The 20037-nt window shown below is 43.2% G+C and overlaps 1 protein-coding gene across 1 annotated transcript; it reads right to left on the bottom strand.

Moving 5' to 3' along the window:
- On the bottom strand, positions 1-19175 carry LOC130125975 (uncharacterized). Its single transcript, XM_056295351.1, has 7 exons — positions 19090-19175; positions 14625-14766; positions 6166-7535; positions 3866-5034; positions 1889-2130; positions 497-790; positions 1-54 (listed from the first exon to the last, which is right to left on the bottom strand). Exons 2-7 carry the CDS (start codon positions 14751-14753, stop codon positions 1-3), a joined length of 3258 nt encoding a protein of 1085 aa, XP_056151326.1. The 5' UTR covers positions 14754-14766; positions 19090-19175.
- Positions 19176-20037: the final 862 nt, after the last annotated feature.

A 20037-nucleotide genomic window follows, 5' to 3' on the forward strand; every position in this document is an offset into this window, starting at 1 on the left:
CTAGTGATGGATCAGACGGCTTCTCTGATTTTGTAGCCTCCTTTCCATCTTGATCTTGAGGGATTGTGGGCTTGAGATCTTGTTTGATACTAACTTTGAGATCAGTGTTTTCTGTTGTCGTACTAGTCACCAAACCCTTTGTTGAGGTTTCATTTGTTTGAGCCTCTTTTTTGATATTCTCATCCCTCTTGGATTCCATGTTTATAGCTTCTGGCTCTTGTGTTGAATCCATTTGTGGAACTGGGCTCTCTTTGAAATATATTTCATGTTTGTTTCCTTCTGCACCATTGTCCCTTAACCTGTCATCTTTTGCAAATACTGACTTGGATTCCTGGTTATTTTCTGTCTTTGACACCTTCACCCGCTGATCCTCTTGGGTTGTCTCTTTATTTTCATTCTCTCTGTATTCTTTTGAGATCGTCTTAATTTTCTGTTTTGTGTGAACCCCACTGTCAGGATTTTCACTTTGTCCATCAAATGTTTGAGCTTGCCCCACCTCCATCATCTTCTCTTTGAGGGATTTTGTGTCTACTGTCTGTAGTTCCTGCTCTGGGTCACAGTTCAGACATTTGGCCTCTGGTGATCGATCAAAAGTCCTCAGATGATGGATCTCTGGTTTGCTGACCCCTTTCTTTTCTCCTTTAATGATCATGGTCTTGGAGTCAGTGCTTTCCATTGACTCCTTATTGCATTTTTCATTTTCTTTTGCGCCTTTCTTGAGTCTTTCAGATACTTCTGCCAAATTCTTCCTCTGTGAATGAGGCTCTTTGTTCAATGAGCTCTCTAAACCCTGTACAGATTTCACAACAGCCACAGCCTCAGTTAGAATCTCAGTTTGCACTCTGCCTTTACTCTGTACCTCACTATCTGTTACTAAATTTATGGTTAGATTATGGGGGAGCCTATCATGTGTAACAACTGCATCAGTGGTTTGAACCTGAGATAAATCATGTGAAATTTCCAATGGTCCAGTCAATGTTGATTGCTTTGCCTCAAACCTATTCTCATTGTCTGGAACATCTGGGGCTGTATTAGGCACTGCTGAAACTGGCTTTTTCTCATCAGCAACTTGTCTGCCTAAAAACAGCTCAGCAGGCAGATTACTTTGGTTAATTTCACCTTCTTTTGACAAAAGTTCATCTGTTGTTATTGGGAAATCATCACTCAAAGCCACAGTTTTCTGTTCCAGTTGGGGTTTGATATGATAGTCGATGTTATCAGTCACCACAGGTCTAGCTGGCATATCCATTACATCCTCATGGGCAAGTATTATGTCTGGGGCTAACACAACAGGGTTTGGCTCAGAAAGGCTTTTCTCTTGAATTAAATCCAGGTTCATGTTACTTATTGGCTGGGGTATCTCTGGCATGATCTTGCTATTTTCTTTGCTGTGGAAGGATTCTGCTTGTAAAAATTTTTCTTGTTGCTGTGTTGTGGAGTCTTTTTCAGAATCAGATTTTGGTTGTACTTTAGCCTCAGGTTCCTCTTCCTGGGCACAAGTATGTGCTTTGCTTGCTTCAGCGACTGGTATTTGATCTCTGCTTGTTTCTATGCCTGTTGTTTTTTCTGTTTGAGTTTCACAGCTACCTGAAATGGTGGGTATTTGTTTTGACTCTGTTTTTTCTTTCACTGAGGAGCTATTGACAGGCAATTCACCTCTATGCAGAGATGCTGGTTCAGACTGAGATGATAATTTGTCATCATTGGTCTTACACTTCATTGGGTCTTGCAGCTCTATGACCACTGACAAAACAGTCTCCATGGGTTTTATAGCTGCTGCTGCTGTGTTAGCATTATGACTAGTATCCTCGTGTACAGATTGCTGCTCCAATGTCATTATGCTTGTGGAATTACCAGTTGAGGATTCTTGAATTTTTGCCGGTTTTACCTTATTAGGCCTTTTCTGGTGCCGCATGGGAAGCTTACTTATAGAAGATGAGGGATTGTTTGAATCCTTCAAAGGACTTTTTTGGCTTTGTTTATTGGTGGTTGATGAGATGTCACTCTGTTTCCCAAGCTTTAATGAGGCTGGTTTCTCTGGTTTAGGGGGATGTGGAGAGTGGCAGGTGGGCATGTCATTCTCCTCATGGCTAACGCTCCCTTTGGTGAGCGGTTTGCACAGCTTAGTTTCTGATGGAAATACAACAAAATCCTTTAGCACAACAAAACAACAGCTTAAAACAGGTTTCACCACATTACGGGCATAAATAACATTAAATCCAACCCAAAACACAACTATAGTATATATATACACTACCGTTCAAAAGTTTGGGATCACCCAAACAATTTTGTGTTTTCCATGAAAAGTCACACTTATTCACCACCATATGTTGTGAAATGAATAGAAAATAGAGTCAAGACATTGACAAGGTTAGAAATAATGATTTGTATTTGAAATAAGATTTTTTTTACATCAAACTTTGCTTTCGTCAAAGAATCCTCCATTTGCAGCAATTACAGCATTGCAGACCTTTGGCATTCTAGCTGTTAATTTGTTGAAGTAATCTGGAGAAATTGCACCCCACGCTTCCAGAAGCAGCTCCCACAAGTTGGATTGGTTGGATGGGCACTTCTTTGAGCAGATTGAGTTTCTGGAGCATCACATTTGTGGGGTCAATTAAACGCTCAAAATGGCCAGAAAAAGAGAACTTTCATCTGAAACTCGACAGTCTATTCTTGTTCTTAGAAATGAAGGCTATTCCATGCGAGAAATTGCTAAGAAATTGAAGATTTCCTACACCGGTGTGTACTACTCCCTTCAGAGGACAGCACAAACAGGCTCTAACAGGTACTATTTAATGAAGATGCCAGTTGGGGACCTGTGAGGCGTCTGTTTCTCAAACTAGAGACTCTAATGTACTTATCTTCTTGCTCAGTTGTGCAACGCGGCCTCCCACTTCTTTTTCTACTCTGGTTAGAGCCTGTTTGTGCTGTCCTCTGAAGGGAGTAGTACACACCGGTGTAGGAAATCTTCAATTTCTTAGCAATTTCTCGCATGGAATAGCCTTCATTTCTAAGAACAAGAATAGACTGTCGAGTTTCAGATGAAAGTTCTCTTTTTCTGGCCATTTTGAGCGTTTAATTGACCCCACAAATGTGATGCTCCAGAAACTCAATCTGCTCAAAGAAGTGCCCATCCAACCAATCCAACTTGTGGGAGCTGCTTCTGGAAGCGTGGGGTGCAATTTCTCCAGATTACCTCAACAAATTAACAGCTAGAATGCCAAAGGTCTGCAATGCTGTAATTGCTGCAAATGGAGGATTCTTTGACGAAAGCAAAGTTTGATGTAAAAAAAATCTTATTTCAAATACAAATCATTATTTCTAACCTTGTCAATGTCTTGACTCTATTTTCTATTCATTTCACAACATATGGTGGTGAATAAGTGTGACTTTTCATGGAAAACACAAAATTGTTTGGGTGATCCCAAACTTTTGAACGGTAGTGTATATTTTTTTTTTACAATTATCTTATAATGATCACCAATTGTTTAAAAGAACAACTGTCCCCAAGGAAGGGACTGTAAGTCATTTATTTCTAACATTATTAACAGACAAAACCCAGAGCTTCTCTAATTAAAGAATGGAAGACTGTTGGTGTGGGTTTTATATCAAGTTGAGCATAATTTGAGGCAAAGACCAGCAGTTGAAATAGAATTTCTCTAATCTTCAGTGCGAACTGAGTCCACATTGTCTTTCATTTATTGACAATGGGGGAGACCTAGGATTTTTCTTATGTTCAGATTGTCAAGGTTTTCCATGTTTTGGGGGGAAAATTCAACTAAACAATCCAATATCACCAAAGCAAAAAATTACTGACAAACAAGAAAGCAGTTGATCACAAATGATAATTGTGCTCTCTTACCTTTCCCAGGAACTTCAGAATCACAGGGAAGTATCTTGCCAGCAAGCTCTTCCGAAGGACTTGTACATTCTTGCTGCTCTGGACTTGTTGGCCTGAATAATTTAGAGCTCATAAATTTTTCTGCTTGACCGGCAGGAATCTTTTTACTATCAGTACCACTTGTTTGAGGTGCTCTGTCATTCCTATTCCTTGTAGGAGATGAAATGGGCAAACGCCTCTTTGGTATCAAGGACACGTTGCTCTCTATAGGTGTCTGACCTTGCTTTTTGACATCCTGGTTTTCTCTGTCATTTGGTTGGGTTATTTTTTTACTCTTCTCTTGAGTTTTCTCCAGTCCATTGACCAGTTTCAAAGAGTTAATGTCCTCCCTCTCCTTTTCTTTGGCAAGCTTTGCTATTGCCCTGGATGGTGCTTTGGTGGTGGAAATTTCCCCAGAAACAGGTTTCCCCCCTTTGCCTTCATCAAAACCAGGTTTCCTGCCAACTTGGCTTGCATCAGTTGGATCTTTCAGTGAGTCTTTGGATTTAGGTTGTTTCTGTGTTTTTGAACTGACTACTGACCCAGACACATCCGCAACTGAGTTTTTATCTGGTGCCACTGGTGATTTCGTGTCTGTATCTGTTGGTGACTTTGTGGGAATTCTAGACTTTGAACTGCCTGCACCAGATGACCGACTGGTATTTCCTGGAATGGCGTTGTCTTTTATTTTGAGTGATGATGAAACCATTTTCTCATCTTTATGTTCCTTTTGCCGCTGAGCATCACTGGAAGTTGCCACTTTTGTGCTCTCAGTAAAAACCTTCCCTTTTGCTGCTGGGATATTTTTTACCTTAGTTCCAGCTGTTGTCGATGGGCTCTTTGCTTGACTTGCTGTGGTCGACCTATGCTCCACTGATGTTTTAGGCCCTTGTTTAGGAGGCGTGGTCTGGGTAGTCCCCTGGCTTATCACCCCTGACTCCTTGACTTGCAGCTTTGGTTTGTGACGAGGCATGTCTAAGGTTGCTGAGACGTTATTGAGGTCAAAGTTCTCAGAATCCACCTTTGGTGAATCTTCTGTGGCTAAAGGCACATGGTTGTCTGTGTCAGAGCCTGTGAAGTCATCTGTTGTAAGGAAAGGTTCATGTTTTGGTTCCTCTAGCGCTACACTTATGTTTTTGAAGGCTGGTTTTCTGAGAGTGCAAGAGAGATAGCGAAAGTGAGAGTGTGGGGAAATAAAAAAGAGAGAGAGAGAGATAGTAATTCAATTTGATGTCATCAGAATAAAGCAGTGTCACTGCAAGCACAAATACAGGGTACTACCTAAAACATAGTGAACTTTTAGTAGGCAATACTTGAAGTAAAATGAAAGACGTTAAAAAAAAATCAGAAAAAGCTTTACTGCAAGGTGCATCTTAAAAAATACCCACTTGCCACACAAAAGACTTGTGAGGAAGTAATAATACATTACATCTTTAATATTCTGATAACGATATGATGTGTTGCTACGGGGCAGTCTAAACTTTGTTTTAAAACTTAAGCTCATTGTCAAGGGCATTTCTTCCACTTTCACCCAGGTGAAAATGAAAACAAAGAAAAACACTGTTCAGCCATAACACCCAGCTATGCACAAAACCATTTACAGCATTTGCCAGGAATGTCCCTGCCCTGCGGTTAAATTTATCCACTGAAGTAGCCAACAGTATAAAGTGTATGTTCTCCGTAGAGGGGGAAAGGCTAACCCATTCATGTACTTACCTACACATTCCCATTCCTAAATCACTGATGACATACACCATGGATCCTACTGTTGTTCCAAAACAATGTGATCGGGTTATGTTATGTTATGTCAATTCCCTTAAATCCAACTAAGTCCTCAGGTTGCAGTCACGAGTGCTGTTATGACCGACTAATACAGATAGTGTCAAAGAAAAGATAACATTGGTCAGCACAGCAATGGTGACCTCTATTTCAGTTATAATCTGATGGAAATGAAAGTAATTATGAGCAGTTATAAATTACTCACTTGATTCACTGCTGGTAACTATATAAAATACCATCAAGGAAGTGACTTATGGTGTATATAGCAATTTTGTTTTATAGATTAACATTTCAGTGACTCAGTGCACTTTAAGGTTTAAGCTGTGAAAAGAACTGTTTTGTTCTCCTCTGACACAAAGAGACATGGGAACTTAGAGCTCAGGTTGCATGCAAGCCTCTGTCTTTCTTCTTCTCCCCCCCCCTCGCTCTCTCTCTCTCTCTCAGGATCAAAGCAGTTGTTACCAAAAAAAACCCCCACCAAAAATTAAGAGACAGATACTCACAGTAAAACCTTTGCTTCCTCAGAAGTTTTTGAAGTCAAAGTGTTGCTGCCGCTGACCCACCCTGGGTCTATCTCTGCTTTTTCATCCTCGTCCACATTCAGCTCTGGGCACACATACACCTTCTTGGCAAAAACTGTCTCCGGCTGCGGCAGGTCTGCACTGTTGAAAGCCTTTGTTTGAAACTCCCCAGAAGTCGCTGCCGTGGAGATGGCCAACGCTGGCTCCCTTCCAATAGTTGCAAAGGTCTCCGAGGCGGTGAAAGGACTATCCAGAGTGTAGTCAGTGACTGAACCCTCCACGGGAATCACTGTGGCAGGTACGGCCAGCACGGGAGGTGAGTCTGCTCTGAAGCCCTCCTCCTCCTTTTCTCCCTTTCCGTCCCTCTCACTCTCACCCTCCTCTTTGTCCAGGTGTGTTTCCACCCATATTGCTTTGTGAATTTCTGCAGGAAAAGTGCCCCTGGATTGTTCTTCTCTATCAGTTGGTGTGCTGCAAACAGCAGGTACAGTTTTGCTGGCCAAATTCAACGCCCTTTTCATGGATCCTGAGTTTATCCTCTCCATATCTGCAGAATCCTTAGGCTGGATGGGAGGAGCTGAGTTGGGGGAAGAGGAAGAATGGGTAACTGATGTCTCCCCCACCTGAGCTGTGCTTTTCCCTTTTTCTCCAAGTTTCAGAGAGGTCTTGGATTTGAAGATAATTGAGAGGAGGTTGCGTGATTTCGGGGCTTCACATGCCTTCGATGGGGGGCTATCGAGTGGTTTTGGGTTGGTGTGTTCTGCATCAATTTCCTTTTCAGGAACCGCTTCCCTCTGTAAGATGTTTTTCTCCAGATCGACCTGCAGCCTCCTGCTTACCTCACACACCACAGACTCTACAAAACCAGGTTCTGGGTTCAAAGCAGCATTCGGAGATGAGGAGGCTGGGAAGTCAGTAGGGGTGGGAGTCTCATCTCCAGAATTCCTGTCTTTGGCGGAGCTCACCCTGCACACTGTCACTTCCCTCACGCTGCTTCTGCTAGAGCTGTCACTGTGTGCAAATGGAAGCTCTCCCTTGTCCATCAAGAGAGACGCCAGGCTTGTGACACTTGGGCTGGAGCTGATGCCATGATTTGCCCCCTCCCGGGAGGGTAACTTTGTCACAACTGGTCCGGTTACATCAATGTGTCTTCGGGAAGTAGTCGGAGTGTTAGACTCATCTTCCCCTAGAGGTTGGTGGGGGTGAGGAGACAAAGGGGAGACCGGGGTGCTGCTGTCCGACTGAGATGCATCGCTGGAGGCATCCAATGACTGCCTCGTTGGGTTTCTCTTTCTCTTGGTATTGAAGAAATTGCTGATGCGGTCCAACACGCCTTTCTTCTCTTCTGAGCTCTGAGGAGACAGACAGGAAGCAGATGCAAAGATAAATATTCAGGCGGGGAGAGCAGATAAGCCACCTGCTGTTTTCTGTTCTGCATACAAGGATATTAAAATAGAATCGGGAAACTGATCATGAAAGCAATTTTTTTTCCATTAGTAATTTTAATGTAACAATGTGGGAAAAACACTTCATTGTGTATCTCATGAACATGGATTCAGTGTAATATGACTTTCATTTTAAATTTTTACACCAAGTCAAACATAGACCAGTCAAACAACTGATACAAAAAAACTCAAAAGGGGGAAACTGACATTGAATAATAGCAATAATAATCCATCCATCCATCCATCCATTATCCAAACCTCTTATCCTGCTCTCAGGGTCGTGGGGATGCTGGAGCCTATCCCAGCAGTCATTGGGCGGCAGGCAGGGAGACACCCTGGACAGGCCGCCAGGCCATCACACAGGGTCAACATACACACACACAAACACACACGCATTCATACCTAGGGGCAATTTAGTATGGCCGATTCACCTGACCTACATGTCTTTGGACTGTGAGAGGAAACCGGAGTACCCGGAGGAAACCCACACAGACAGGGGGAGAACATGCAAACTCCACACAAAGGACAACACGGGATGACCCACAAAGTTGGACTAACCCAGGGCTCGAACCCAGGACCTTCTTGCCGTGAGGCGACCGCGCTAACCACTGTGCCACCATGCCACGCGCATTAATAATCATAATCCATTAATATATTCATAGGTAGCATTTACAAAATGCATCACAGGTCAGAGAAAATAAACAGCGTCAGTGTAACGGAACAAGCAGTAAAGAAGCGATAGAAAAATAAAACAACTAGTATTGAGAAATTTCAGTGATTGCAAAGTCAAAAAACAAGCTATCAGAAGTGTTCATGTAAGAACAGCGGAAAACACGATGACCATAAAGGCTTGGGTCCATGAGGCATCATTCAATGGAATACAGTACTGAGCACTGCCACGGGATACTCTATTTTTTTCCTTCTATTTATACATTATCTGTATTCAGATCTGAGACTGGTATTTTTTTAAGACTATCTATTACATTTTCATATACAACACAGGACACAACAGCTCAAACATGACATGAGAAAATTAGTAAGAATAAGAAGCAAAATTAAAAAAAAAAAACAGTGGGCATTATCTCCATCCCCAACCCTCACCACCCCCCACCCCCTACAACAGCGAAAGGCAACATCAAATAAATAAATACTATGTAAACAAATAGCAAGGTTACAGGAAAAATGGTTTTGCAATAGAAACGGTACAGGGACAGCTAGGCCAGTTTAGGAAACCCTTGTAATTTGGAAGATGAGCGCGTAGGTCCAATATGTTCTAAGTAAGGGTCCCAAACTTTATTGAAGGCGCCCAGTGAGGAGTGAAGCATACATGAAATGTCTTCATTGGGAATGCACTCCATTATAAGAATGTGTCACGACTTTTTTGTTGGAGTGACATCCTCGATCCAAAAGAGCAAACTATTCTTCCTAGCAGCAAACGTCAATAGACTGAACAGCCTCTTGTGTCAAACACAAGAGGCTGTGTCAAACACAGACCAAGAAGGAGGCACATAGGATCCAACTTTACTGGAACACCAAAAATAACACACAGTTCATCCACAATACCAGACCAGTAGCTTTGTAGCTTCACACATGACCAGAAGCAGTGAGTGTAATTGTCATTCTCAGAGTTACACTGAAGCAGAGCAGAGACACATTAGCATCCATCTTGTTTCTGAGAGCAGGTGTTATGTGTACGATGTAAAATTTTAAACTGAGTAGATTTGGTTCGGTTACAGATAGATATTTCCATAGCATGGGTCCACAATTCCTGCCAACCTGGGTCGTCAATCAAGATCCCCCAGTCTCTCTCCCAGGCTTGCTTAATAGCTTGGGAAGTTAGAGATGAGTTGGAATTTAGGGCTTTATAAAATGCACTAATGCATTTCTTGGACACTTGTGGAGACAAGGCCCTTTCTACATGTGAGGTGGCACTAATGGTTGTTGATGTGGTATCTTTAGTGATAAAATGTCTGATTTACAAGTATCTTAAAAAAAAATCATCTTTCTGTTAGCCATATGGCCATCTGGCCATCGAATAAATCTCCTAGCTTTTTTAGCCCCTGACTGTACCATGCTTTAAAGCCCCAGTCTTGGCAGCCTGGCAGAAAATCCGGACCATCCAGAATGGGAGTAAGAGGGGAAGTTCAATGAGCACGGCCGTATATAGTATGGATGGACCTCCAGGCTCTGACTGCACTTAAAGTGATAGGGTTAGTACAGAGGTCCTTGACAGTTATTCACAAACAGCAAATTCCACAAGAGGCATTTGGATTGAGAGGATTCAGTGTCGAGCCAAATTGAGGCTGGGTCATATTTGAGCCAATCTGCTATCACCCGGAGATGTGCTTCTAACTGATAGAGTCTCACATTTGGTACATCTAAGCCCCCATCAGAGCCAGCCATTTGGAGTTTTGCCATCTTCAGCCGGGGCTTCCTTTTGCTGCAGATAAAGCCAGCCTTCGAGCACTTTGATAACCTTATTAGATAACAAAATAGGGATCATTTGCAGTGGGTAGAGTAATCTAGGCAGGATGTTCATTTTAATGAGAGCAATCCTTCCAAGCCAGGAACGAGGTAAGCAGGGCCCAGCGATCGAAATCTGCCTTTATGGCATCGAGAAGAGGAGGGAAATTGGCCTTAAACATCTGACCATATGCAAGTAAACAAAGCAAGTAAACAAAACCAGAGGGTGACCGATGGAAAGGAAACGGCCCTGACAGACCTGGGACAGATGTTAGAGACTCCAGCGGCATGACCTCAGACTTTGCTAAATTAATTTTGTACCCTGAAAGATTGCCAAATGCTGAAATGGCTTAGATCAGGAGGGAATAGAGGTTTGTGGTTTTGATAAAAACATCAACACGTTATCTGCGTAAAGAGTAATTTTATGCTCCCTCTCTCCAATGAGAATACCAGATATTAGAGCATTCTGCCTTACTGCTTGAGCCAGTGGCTCAATAGAAACATCGAAGAGCAACAGGCTAAGAGGGTCGCCCTGTCTACTCCCACGGTGAAGAGGAACGTTGCTAGATCTCATCCCATTAGTTAGAACTGCTGCCATTGGAGAATTGTAAAGAACCCTGGCCTAGTTGACAAAGTTATCACCCAGGTCAAATTTCTACAGTGTATAAAACAAATAAGACCACTCGACCTGTTCAAAGGCCTTCTCGGCATCAACAGAAAGCACAAGGGCAGGGTCCCCTGCAGAAGCTGAATGATATTAAGGAGGCTTCTCATATTGTCACAGGAGTTGAGACTGGTATTTTAACAACACTCAACATCATAGACCAGAGATAGCCTGTCGTAATAAGCCAATAGGCAAACTGGCTATCTGACACAATGAGAAAATATCCCCATGTCTTTAAATAAGTTGAAATAAAGAATTCAGGACAAAATGCACGGACCAGCACCCAAAACATAAAACAGCTACATACCATTTTGACTTGCCAGACTAATTCCTCGGGAGTGCTACAGCCAATCTAGCCATACATCACATAAACGGCAGGTGACAGAAGTTAATATTTTATCTGCGTTGGGTAACCTTTGAACAAGGTATTCCCCATATAACTCACGAAGTTTAAATTGTAAAAAAAAAAAAAAGAAAGAAAACGAAACACAGTGCCCTACTTTTGAACACAGATGTTAAAATAAAACTATCGTCAGTCCTCTTTCATCAGCGGACAGGTAGCGTGGTGTGGCTCTACCTGTGTGTGTTTAGCTTTAAGTGGCCCTGCATTAAGCAAAGCAGTTGGCTCAGGGCGTGATTCCATTTGCATCCCAGCCGCGCTGTGCAGAAGAGTATGAAAGAGCTTTTGTGAACAAACAACCATGTGAATTAACAAGCCGACGTAAAATGCATGGTTGTGGATGGGCCTCGTCACCAACAACGCCACACTTCCGCATACTAAACTACAATAGACCATTTATTACCTTCGGTGCCCTCTGATGGGAGGGATACAGTTCGAATCACGCAAGAACAATACACTCATATTTCAGGTTGAAGCTATACATTATATATGACGTGTAGCTACACACGATACGTTAAGGGGGCGCAAGGGGATTGCCATGATCCGTTACCCGAAGTTAAGATGGAGTGCTTTTATTCAAACCGGTTTGTTTTGACACCCAATATATGATCCAGTTCACCTTTATTTAAAGATAGCCAAAAGAAAAGGTCACTCCGCAGTGCTGTCATAGTAAACCATAATATATTTCTTTCTCCAGTTTGCCTGGAGGGAGTGCTTTCAAACAGGCCATTTTCCTTTGACAAAAGAAAAAAAAAAGAAAATCCTGTCTGAGCAGTTTATTGCTCCTTTCCCCCAAACAAAACATCTAACTGAATAAACAGCAGGTACAGACACAGTTTGTAGTTCATCTCCAAACAAAATGAAAGGTAGCCGCCATTTACACGAGGACAGTGATAAATGGGCACAATCCAATGACTTTACTTGAAGTTATGCATAGTCAAAACTCTCATACCTCCAAAATGTGCTGAATCATTCCCAAATCCACAGCGTGTTTCTAGTTTCTCCTCAGCATATTACCAAATATACTGACCTTGGAGACAGACAGTATACGGCATTTGTATTCTCATTTGTAATTACAGATGGCTGAATCCCTTTCCTGCACACATTAAACCACAGGTAGGTCTCATCTGCAACGAGCAAAGTTATTCATGGCTGACATTATCAGGTAGGTGGAGAAATGGTGCCAAGTCTCTGTTCGTTGTGGTCCACTTTCTTATCTGTCAACTAGACCTGTAGTATACACTATGTACACACTATATCTGTGGTGGACACACACACACACACACACACACACACACACACACACACACACACACACACACACACACACACACACAAATGAGCCAATCAGGTCTTTCTGACAATTTAATATGATGTTAATCATTGTCAAATACTGTAGGGCAAAGGAGCTTCACAGCTACAAGAAAAAAGGTCATAAAAATGTGTGTGGGGGGGGGGTTTCTTTCAGTGTGTATATGTATATTGACTTCTTATTTGGGAAGATAATATCTTGGTTTTAGACAAACACTCTACATAGGACCTGACTTAATTCCTGGAATTTCACAACTTTTGACAAATATTAAATGCTATTGAGTTAACTCCTTCTCCCGTCAATACTAGCACCATGAAAAGCTGGTTGTACAAGTCCGATTCTATGGAAAATAGCCCAGAGACGAATAGACCCCAAAGGATAATTGCCTCCATTAAATCATCCATGCACATTTGTGTCATCAGGGGAATACCACTGAAGTCTAGCATTAGCCTTGTATCACCCCGCAAAATCCAATTAATGTGTCTTTCACTAGCTTAACTCATTGATTTTAATCCTACGATAATAAATGTTACTCGTGATTATTATGCCCCTTTTCCACTGCATGGTAGCGGCTCGACTCAGCTCAACTCTACTTGCTTTTTTTTGGTTTTCCGTTGAGCAAAAGTTAGGGATAGTACCTGGCACCAGGTACTTTTTTTTGGTACCACCTCCGTCGAGGTTCTAAGTGAGCTGAGCCGATACTAAAAAGTGACATGAAAATACCACTATAAATAAATAAATAAATAAAATATAAATATATGTATATTTATTTATATTTACTTAAATATAAATAAAATCTTTAAAAAAAACAAAAACAACAACAACTAGTAAACATGCCCACAAATGACCAGCGGGGCTTCGCCGTGAGGGGATACCATCTGCAGTGGAAAACGAAATCCCAAAAAGTAAAGTGAGTAGAGTCAAATAGAGTAGAGTTGAGTTGAGCCAGTACCATGCAGTTGGAAAGGGGCATTAGAGAGCTCCCTAACCTCAGGAGTAGCGGTTCCTATTAATGCTGATCCTGTTGTTCAAAAACCTCCTCATGTCCTCTTTTTATTCTGGTGTGGCACCATTTGGATCTAAGGCCATTGTTTTATACAACTCACAACAAATACTTTTCACAGACATGCGACACAACAAAGACTACTGGAATAGATACACAGATAGATACATACATACGTACATACATACAGATAGATAGTCTGCCCCCTACAGGCAAAGATGATAGATAAAAGTTTATTGTCTGAATCTGTGATGTTGCACATAGGGGAAGTCCCACTGGAAATGTAGGCACCAGTGACAACAGAATATAAGGAAAAGTAGAAGAGTAAAGTACTATTTTTAGTGCAATCCATCCATACAATCTATCCATAATTCAAGTTCCAGCTGTCTATGAAAAAGCTGCCCTTATAGTCACCAAAATTAAATAAACTGTGCCAAATAATTAAGAGATTGATTTAATTAGAGTTCCCCTGTCCCACAAACCGATCTGACTTCAGCGAGTTACAAAAAAAAAAAAAAAATTTTTTTAAATCGGATAATCACAAGATTTACTCTCTCAAGAAGAACAATATCTGGCCAAGTCAAGTTAAAACATGTGTCCCTTATTCAGCAGTTTATTTACCTTAACAACCATACCACGCAGGTGACATCCCCCGGATAAAGCTCATGACAATAGAGTGTTTGCTCTTGATAAGGGAATCATCCTAAACAGTTTCCTTATCAATTAGCAATCTCATTCCAAGGAGATGGTAGCTGTAACTCTGTACAGTAATGGCAACAACGTCAGTAATTAGATTAAAAGTACTTTTGAAAAATAAGATTATTACTTGGCCTTTGGGTATTTAGGATGTAAAGCAGAAAATGACCTGCATTTGCACATCATGAAATAATGACTGAGGAGTCTTTCAAATTAAAATAACAACACGTAAATGTGCAAAAAGTTAATCAGAATAAAACGTTTGTTCAACTACATAATGCACAAAGTATAAAAGCAAAGTCATCCAACAACTGTATAACTTAAGGTAATCGGACTGCATGACAAGAGTTCGAAACAGTCAGCGAATTACATTTCTGTTTTCAAACATCAGCATCTTGAACAATGACGTACCACCGGGACAAATGAGACGTTGACTTTAAGGCGATAAGCAGACTGACCTTAAAGGACCTGGAGGGGGAGAGGGGGTTGTTTGGCTCAGTCATGTCGAAACTGATCATAGAGCTGGATTCATCATGAGGGTCCCAGTCCGACTCTGTCCGGAAAGTGCACTCTGTAGATACACTCATCTGATCATAGCTCCTGGGTAGAGAGTGGGAGGGAGTGAACAAAGAGAGAGAGAGAGAGAGAGAGAGAGAGAGAGAGAGAGAGAGAGAGAGAGAGAGAGAGAGAGAGAGGGAGAGAGAAGGGGGGGGGGGGGTTCAATGGCTGCCTTGATGTCCATGTATGAATGTAATACATTATATAACACAATATTGGGTCTCATTCATCAATCGTTCGTATGTACAAATTTATTCTTATACACCCATGGAATTCCCCCCCCCTACTTTGTCTGACAGGCAGTAGCAAAGCCTGCCGGGTATTTGTAATTCCTTCTATCTAACATCTATTGTCTACCTATTGCAACAAGCAATCACCCAGGCTTCCAAAGATACCAGTGTTAACCAGTTGGTGTCTAAATTCAGGGGTTACCCAGGTCCTATACTAGCCTGTGAGACAAAGTTCAGGGCTAAAACTTCCATGGGTGTGTAACAACAAATTGGTGTAGGAACGATTGATGAATGAGGCCGGTTATGGTCACATATCTGTCCACATTTTTTATATTTCAGTTCTTACACCAATCGGTTGTTCTTTTGACACATGCAAAACAATTTTTCTTAATTTACTATGCAAAAATGTGCACTAAATCAAGTACATTAATGAACCTCCAATTGTCACGAAAAAAAAAGTACCCAAGCAGTGCTAGCTATTCTATACTCATGTTGGTGTCTTCCTCCTTTAACGCCATCTTTTCTATCTTTACTCTCAGACAAACATTTCAGACTGGGGAGTACTGACACTGGTCAGACAACATTCACTCTTCACAGGGAAACCAAAAGTTACACCTGCATGTCGTTTAGTTAGAGCAGCAGCGAGCATTCTGGGACACGCATGTGACATGACGAGGCTTGTTTATTTCCAGGAAGGGCGGTTTTCGTCACCGAGGGCAAGCGACAGAAAACCAGTTACAGGCTAATCACACCCATTCTGCCCCCAAACCATCCTGTGAGCGTTGAGGCTCATTGCAGAGTGGGACTCCAACTTACAGTGCATCCGGAAAGTATTCACACCCCTTCACTTTCCCCACATTTTGTTATGTTACAGCCTTATTCCAAAATGGATTAAATCCCTTTTTTTCTCATTAATCTACATACAATACCCCATAATGACAAAGCGAAAAGGGTTTTGTAGAAATTATTGCAAATTTATCAAAAATAAAAAACTGAAATATTGCATGTACATAAGTATTCACACCCTTTACTCAGTACTTGGTTGAGGCACCCTTGGCAGCGATTACAGCCACAAGTCTTCTTGGGTATGAAGCTACAAGCTTGGCACACCTATATTTGGGGTATTTCTCCCATTCTTCTCTGCAGATCCTCTCGAGCTCTGTAAAGTTAGATGGGGAGCGTCGCTGCACAGCTATTTTCAGGTCTTTCCAGAGATGTTCAATGGGGTTCAAGTCTGGGCTCTGGCTGGGCCACTCAAGGACATTCACAGACTTGTCCTGAAGCCACTCCTTCATTGTCTTGGCTGTGTGCTTAGGGTCGTTGTCGTGTTGAAAGGTAAACCTTCGCCCCAGTCTGAGGTCCTGAGCGCTCTGGAGCAGATTTTCATCAAGGATCTCTCTGTACTTTGCTCCATTCATCTTTCCCTCAATCCTGACTAGTCTCCCAGTTCCTGCCGCTGAAAAACATCCCCACAGCATGATGCTGCCACCACCATGCTTCGCTGTAGGGATGGTATTAGCAAGGTGATGAGAGGTGCCTGGTTTCCTCCAGACGTGACGTTTGGCATTCAGGCCAAAGAGTTCAATCTTGGTTTCATCAGACCAGAGAATCTTGTTTCTCATGGTCTGAGAGCCCTTTAGGTGCTTTCTGGCAAACTCCAAGCGGGCTGTCATGTGCCTTTTACTGAGCAGAGGCTTCCGTCTGGCCACTCTACCATAAAGGCCTGATTGGTGGAGTGCTGCAGAGATGGTTGTCCTTCTGGAAGGTTCTCCCATCTCCACAGAGGAACGCTGGAGCTCTGTCAGAGTGACCATCGGGTTTTTGGTCACCTCCCTGACCAAGGCCCTTCTCCCCCGATTGCTCAGTTTGGCTGGGCGGACAGCTCTAGGAAGAGTCCTGGTGGATCCAAACTTCTTCCATTTACGAATGATGGAGACCACTGTGCTCTTCGGGGCCTTCAAAGCTGTAGAAATGTTGTTGTACCCTTCCCCAGATCTGTGCATTGATACAATCCTGTCTCGGAGGTCCACAGACAATTCCTTTGACTTCATGGCTTGGTTTCTGCTCTGACATGCACTGTCAACAGTGGGACCTTATATAGACAGGTGTGTGCCTTTCCAAATCATGTCCGATCAATTGAATTTACTACGGGTGGACTCCAATCAAGATGTAGAAACATCTCAAGGATGATCGGTGGAAACAGGATGAACCTGAGCTCAATTTTGAGTGTCATAGCAAAGGGTATGAATTCTCTCCGAAATGTAGGACTCTTAATAGTCCCAAGTTTTAATGTTCGACTGTTCATACTTTAAAACATTAAACGAGTTTTTGGAGCTGTAAGCTAAATGATATGACTGTACAGTGATGAAACACATCGAAGCTGGTGTTAATATTGTAAGGGACTGGGTGACATGTTGGTATTTGACTTGGTTGCGGTTGCTGGGGTTTCTGGGATGTCAATGAGCGTGTTGTATGGTTGAAGGCTGTGGGAGCGTTTCCCAACCCAGTCCTCAAGGACCCCCCCCTACCTGCAGATTTTCTTTGCAACCCTGAATAGCTACTTGTTTGTAGTTATTCAACCAATCAGCAATAAATTATGTCAGACGTTGCACACCTTGCCTAATTAAGTGCTGTGAGATGATTGGTTGAGTAGGTACAAGCAGGGTTACAATGAAAATCTGCAGGATAGGGGGTCCTTGAGGACTGGACTGGGAAACGCGTACCTGTAATTGCCAGAGCGTTATGGAGAATGTTTGTGTTGTTGTTCCTGTTAGTTCCGGCGAGCGGAGTTAGATGATAAACGGGAGACAAGCGAGTTTTTTTTTAAATTTATTTCTGATTTTTCTCTTTTTTCTCCCAATTTAGTGGCCAATCGATCCCTATTTTAATTCAATCACCCACCCTCGTACTGCATGCGTTCGCCAACTGCATCTCTCCGACCGGCAGTCTCGAGGGAGACCGCCTCCCCACTTTCGTGACAAGGCGACTCCAGGTCGAATCACTGTTTTTCTCCGACACGCACAGAGACGCAGTCACGTGACGAACACAAGCCGACTCCACCCCCCTCCCGAAGACAGCGTTGCCAATGATTGCTGCTTCATGGAGTCCGGCCATAGTCGGATCTGACGAGACCGGGCCGCGAACCCGGCTCCCCAGTGGGCAACTGCATCGACACAAAGACGATGCTTAAACCGCTACACCACCGCGGACCCTTGAGAGACACGCGAGTTGGGAGGGCAGAGAGCTCAGGGTAAAGCGCTGAAGGTTGTTGTTTCGGCGTTGGCTACGGCCCACAGTAGCCTGTGTATTGCCACTGTAACCGGTTATTTTCTTGCCCGGTGCGGGATTCGATACGAGGTGCACTGCACCACAAGGCGACATCACTAACCGCTCGGCTAAAGGGTCAGATCCGTTAGCTAGGGGCTAACGTGTCTTATTAGTAGTTCACACCACTAACAACGTGCTAGCCAAACCAGACGACGTCTCGTATCCTTCTTATTGAGGGACGCGCCAATGTTGACATTTCTTAACAATTTCATAAAAATCTGCATTTCATTGGTTAAAACATGGCTCAACAAGGGGGGGCGTCCATGTAGCGTGGGAGAAAAGGGGGAAGGGGAAAGAAGCTCAACACGCCATCTGTTTTAAATCTGCCCGGAACCTTGCTAGGCCAACGCCGACACATGGCGTTTATACAGAGATCCCGCCGCAATAACGGTGTAATGAGGACTGGTCTTTACGCCGGCTTTGATTTGTTGTTTTTTGTTCGTTTGTTTTGTTACTTTGTTGTTTTTTTACACTGAACAAAACAAAGGCGGCATAATGGCGCCCCAGTGTGTGATTTTACACGGCATGCCGGCGTTCCGGAAGCAAGAGGCGTCATATCGGGCCGTCCCTTTTACACAAGACGTCGATTCGGCTTTGCGGCTACCTCGGCTGCCGGCTTAATGCCGGCTTAACGCCGGAACAACAATCAACAGCCATCGGCGAAGCGGCTCAATAGCGCAACCTTCCCCGCCTTGAAAAGTTAAGCGTGAAAGGCTCCTTCGAGTCGACCGGTTGAGAATTATCTACGTCACGAAATTGAGAGGAAAAAAAAAAAGCATGTTAAACGCCCTTTAAGGGGGCGACCCACCTCCCCCTTCCGTCGGTGCGCCTTCGGGGTGCGGTGCCGGACGCCGTGCCGGAAGGCGGGCCGGTGGAGGGGACACCCGCGGTGTGCGGCGGCGACACTGGACGCGCGGGTGCCTTCTCGCGGATCTCCCCAACTACTGCTGCCTCACACGTGCGCGGTCCCCCCGCCCCTCCCTCCTCGGCTCCTCCCGCTCCCCCCCCCCTCCTCAGCTTCTTGCCCACTTTCTAGTATTTGTCAAAATTATGCGCTGAGTGGTCGGAGTTAGGCTCAGACCTGGGGGAGAACATAAGATGCACGAATGAGTTAAACTTGTTAAAGCTTTGTAAACTTTTTGAGATGTTTATTAACTTTTCAAGCAAAAACAACCCGCACAGAAATGAGTGTAGGACTGATCAGAATCGTCTAGAGAGGAGGGGTCTGATTATATTTACAAGTCAGATGGACCACACGTTTTTTTTTCCAAGAAACGGAACTTTTCTGCTTTTACATTTGCTTTCTTTTTCAGCAACACAATGCCCCCCCCATCCCCAGCCCCAGCCCCAGCCACCATACAAGAATATGAACTGCAATATTATATTTCTCCACACGGGGGAGAAAAAGCTTTACTTTTCCAGTCGTGTTGACAAAGGCAAAATGAAGCATGAGGAATTACTAAGGACATTGTTTGTGTATCTGAGAGCTTGCCAAGAATTTAAAGTCAGGCTCCATCAGACATAAAAGACTGGTGCGATAGGCGCTGGCTTGTTGGGCTGGATAAAAGTTCTCACTGACAAGGAAATGGAGCAACCAACAAAAGTATACTATGAAATCAAAACCAGGTTTCAAATATTACCCCCTCAAACGTTTCAGACCTCATTTTGTAACAGATTTGTGTTCTCATTAAGTCGGCAAAAAAACACAATATTTGAATTTAACCCAGATACGATACCAGTGACAGATGATAAACGA

The sequence above is a fragment of the Lampris incognitus genome, chromosome 16, assembly GCF_029633865.1.
Source record: "Lampris incognitus isolate fLamInc1 chromosome 16, fLamInc1.hap2, whole genome shotgun sequence".
NCBI lineage: Eukaryota > Metazoa > Chordata > Actinopteri > Lampriformes > Lampridae > Lampris > Lampris incognitus.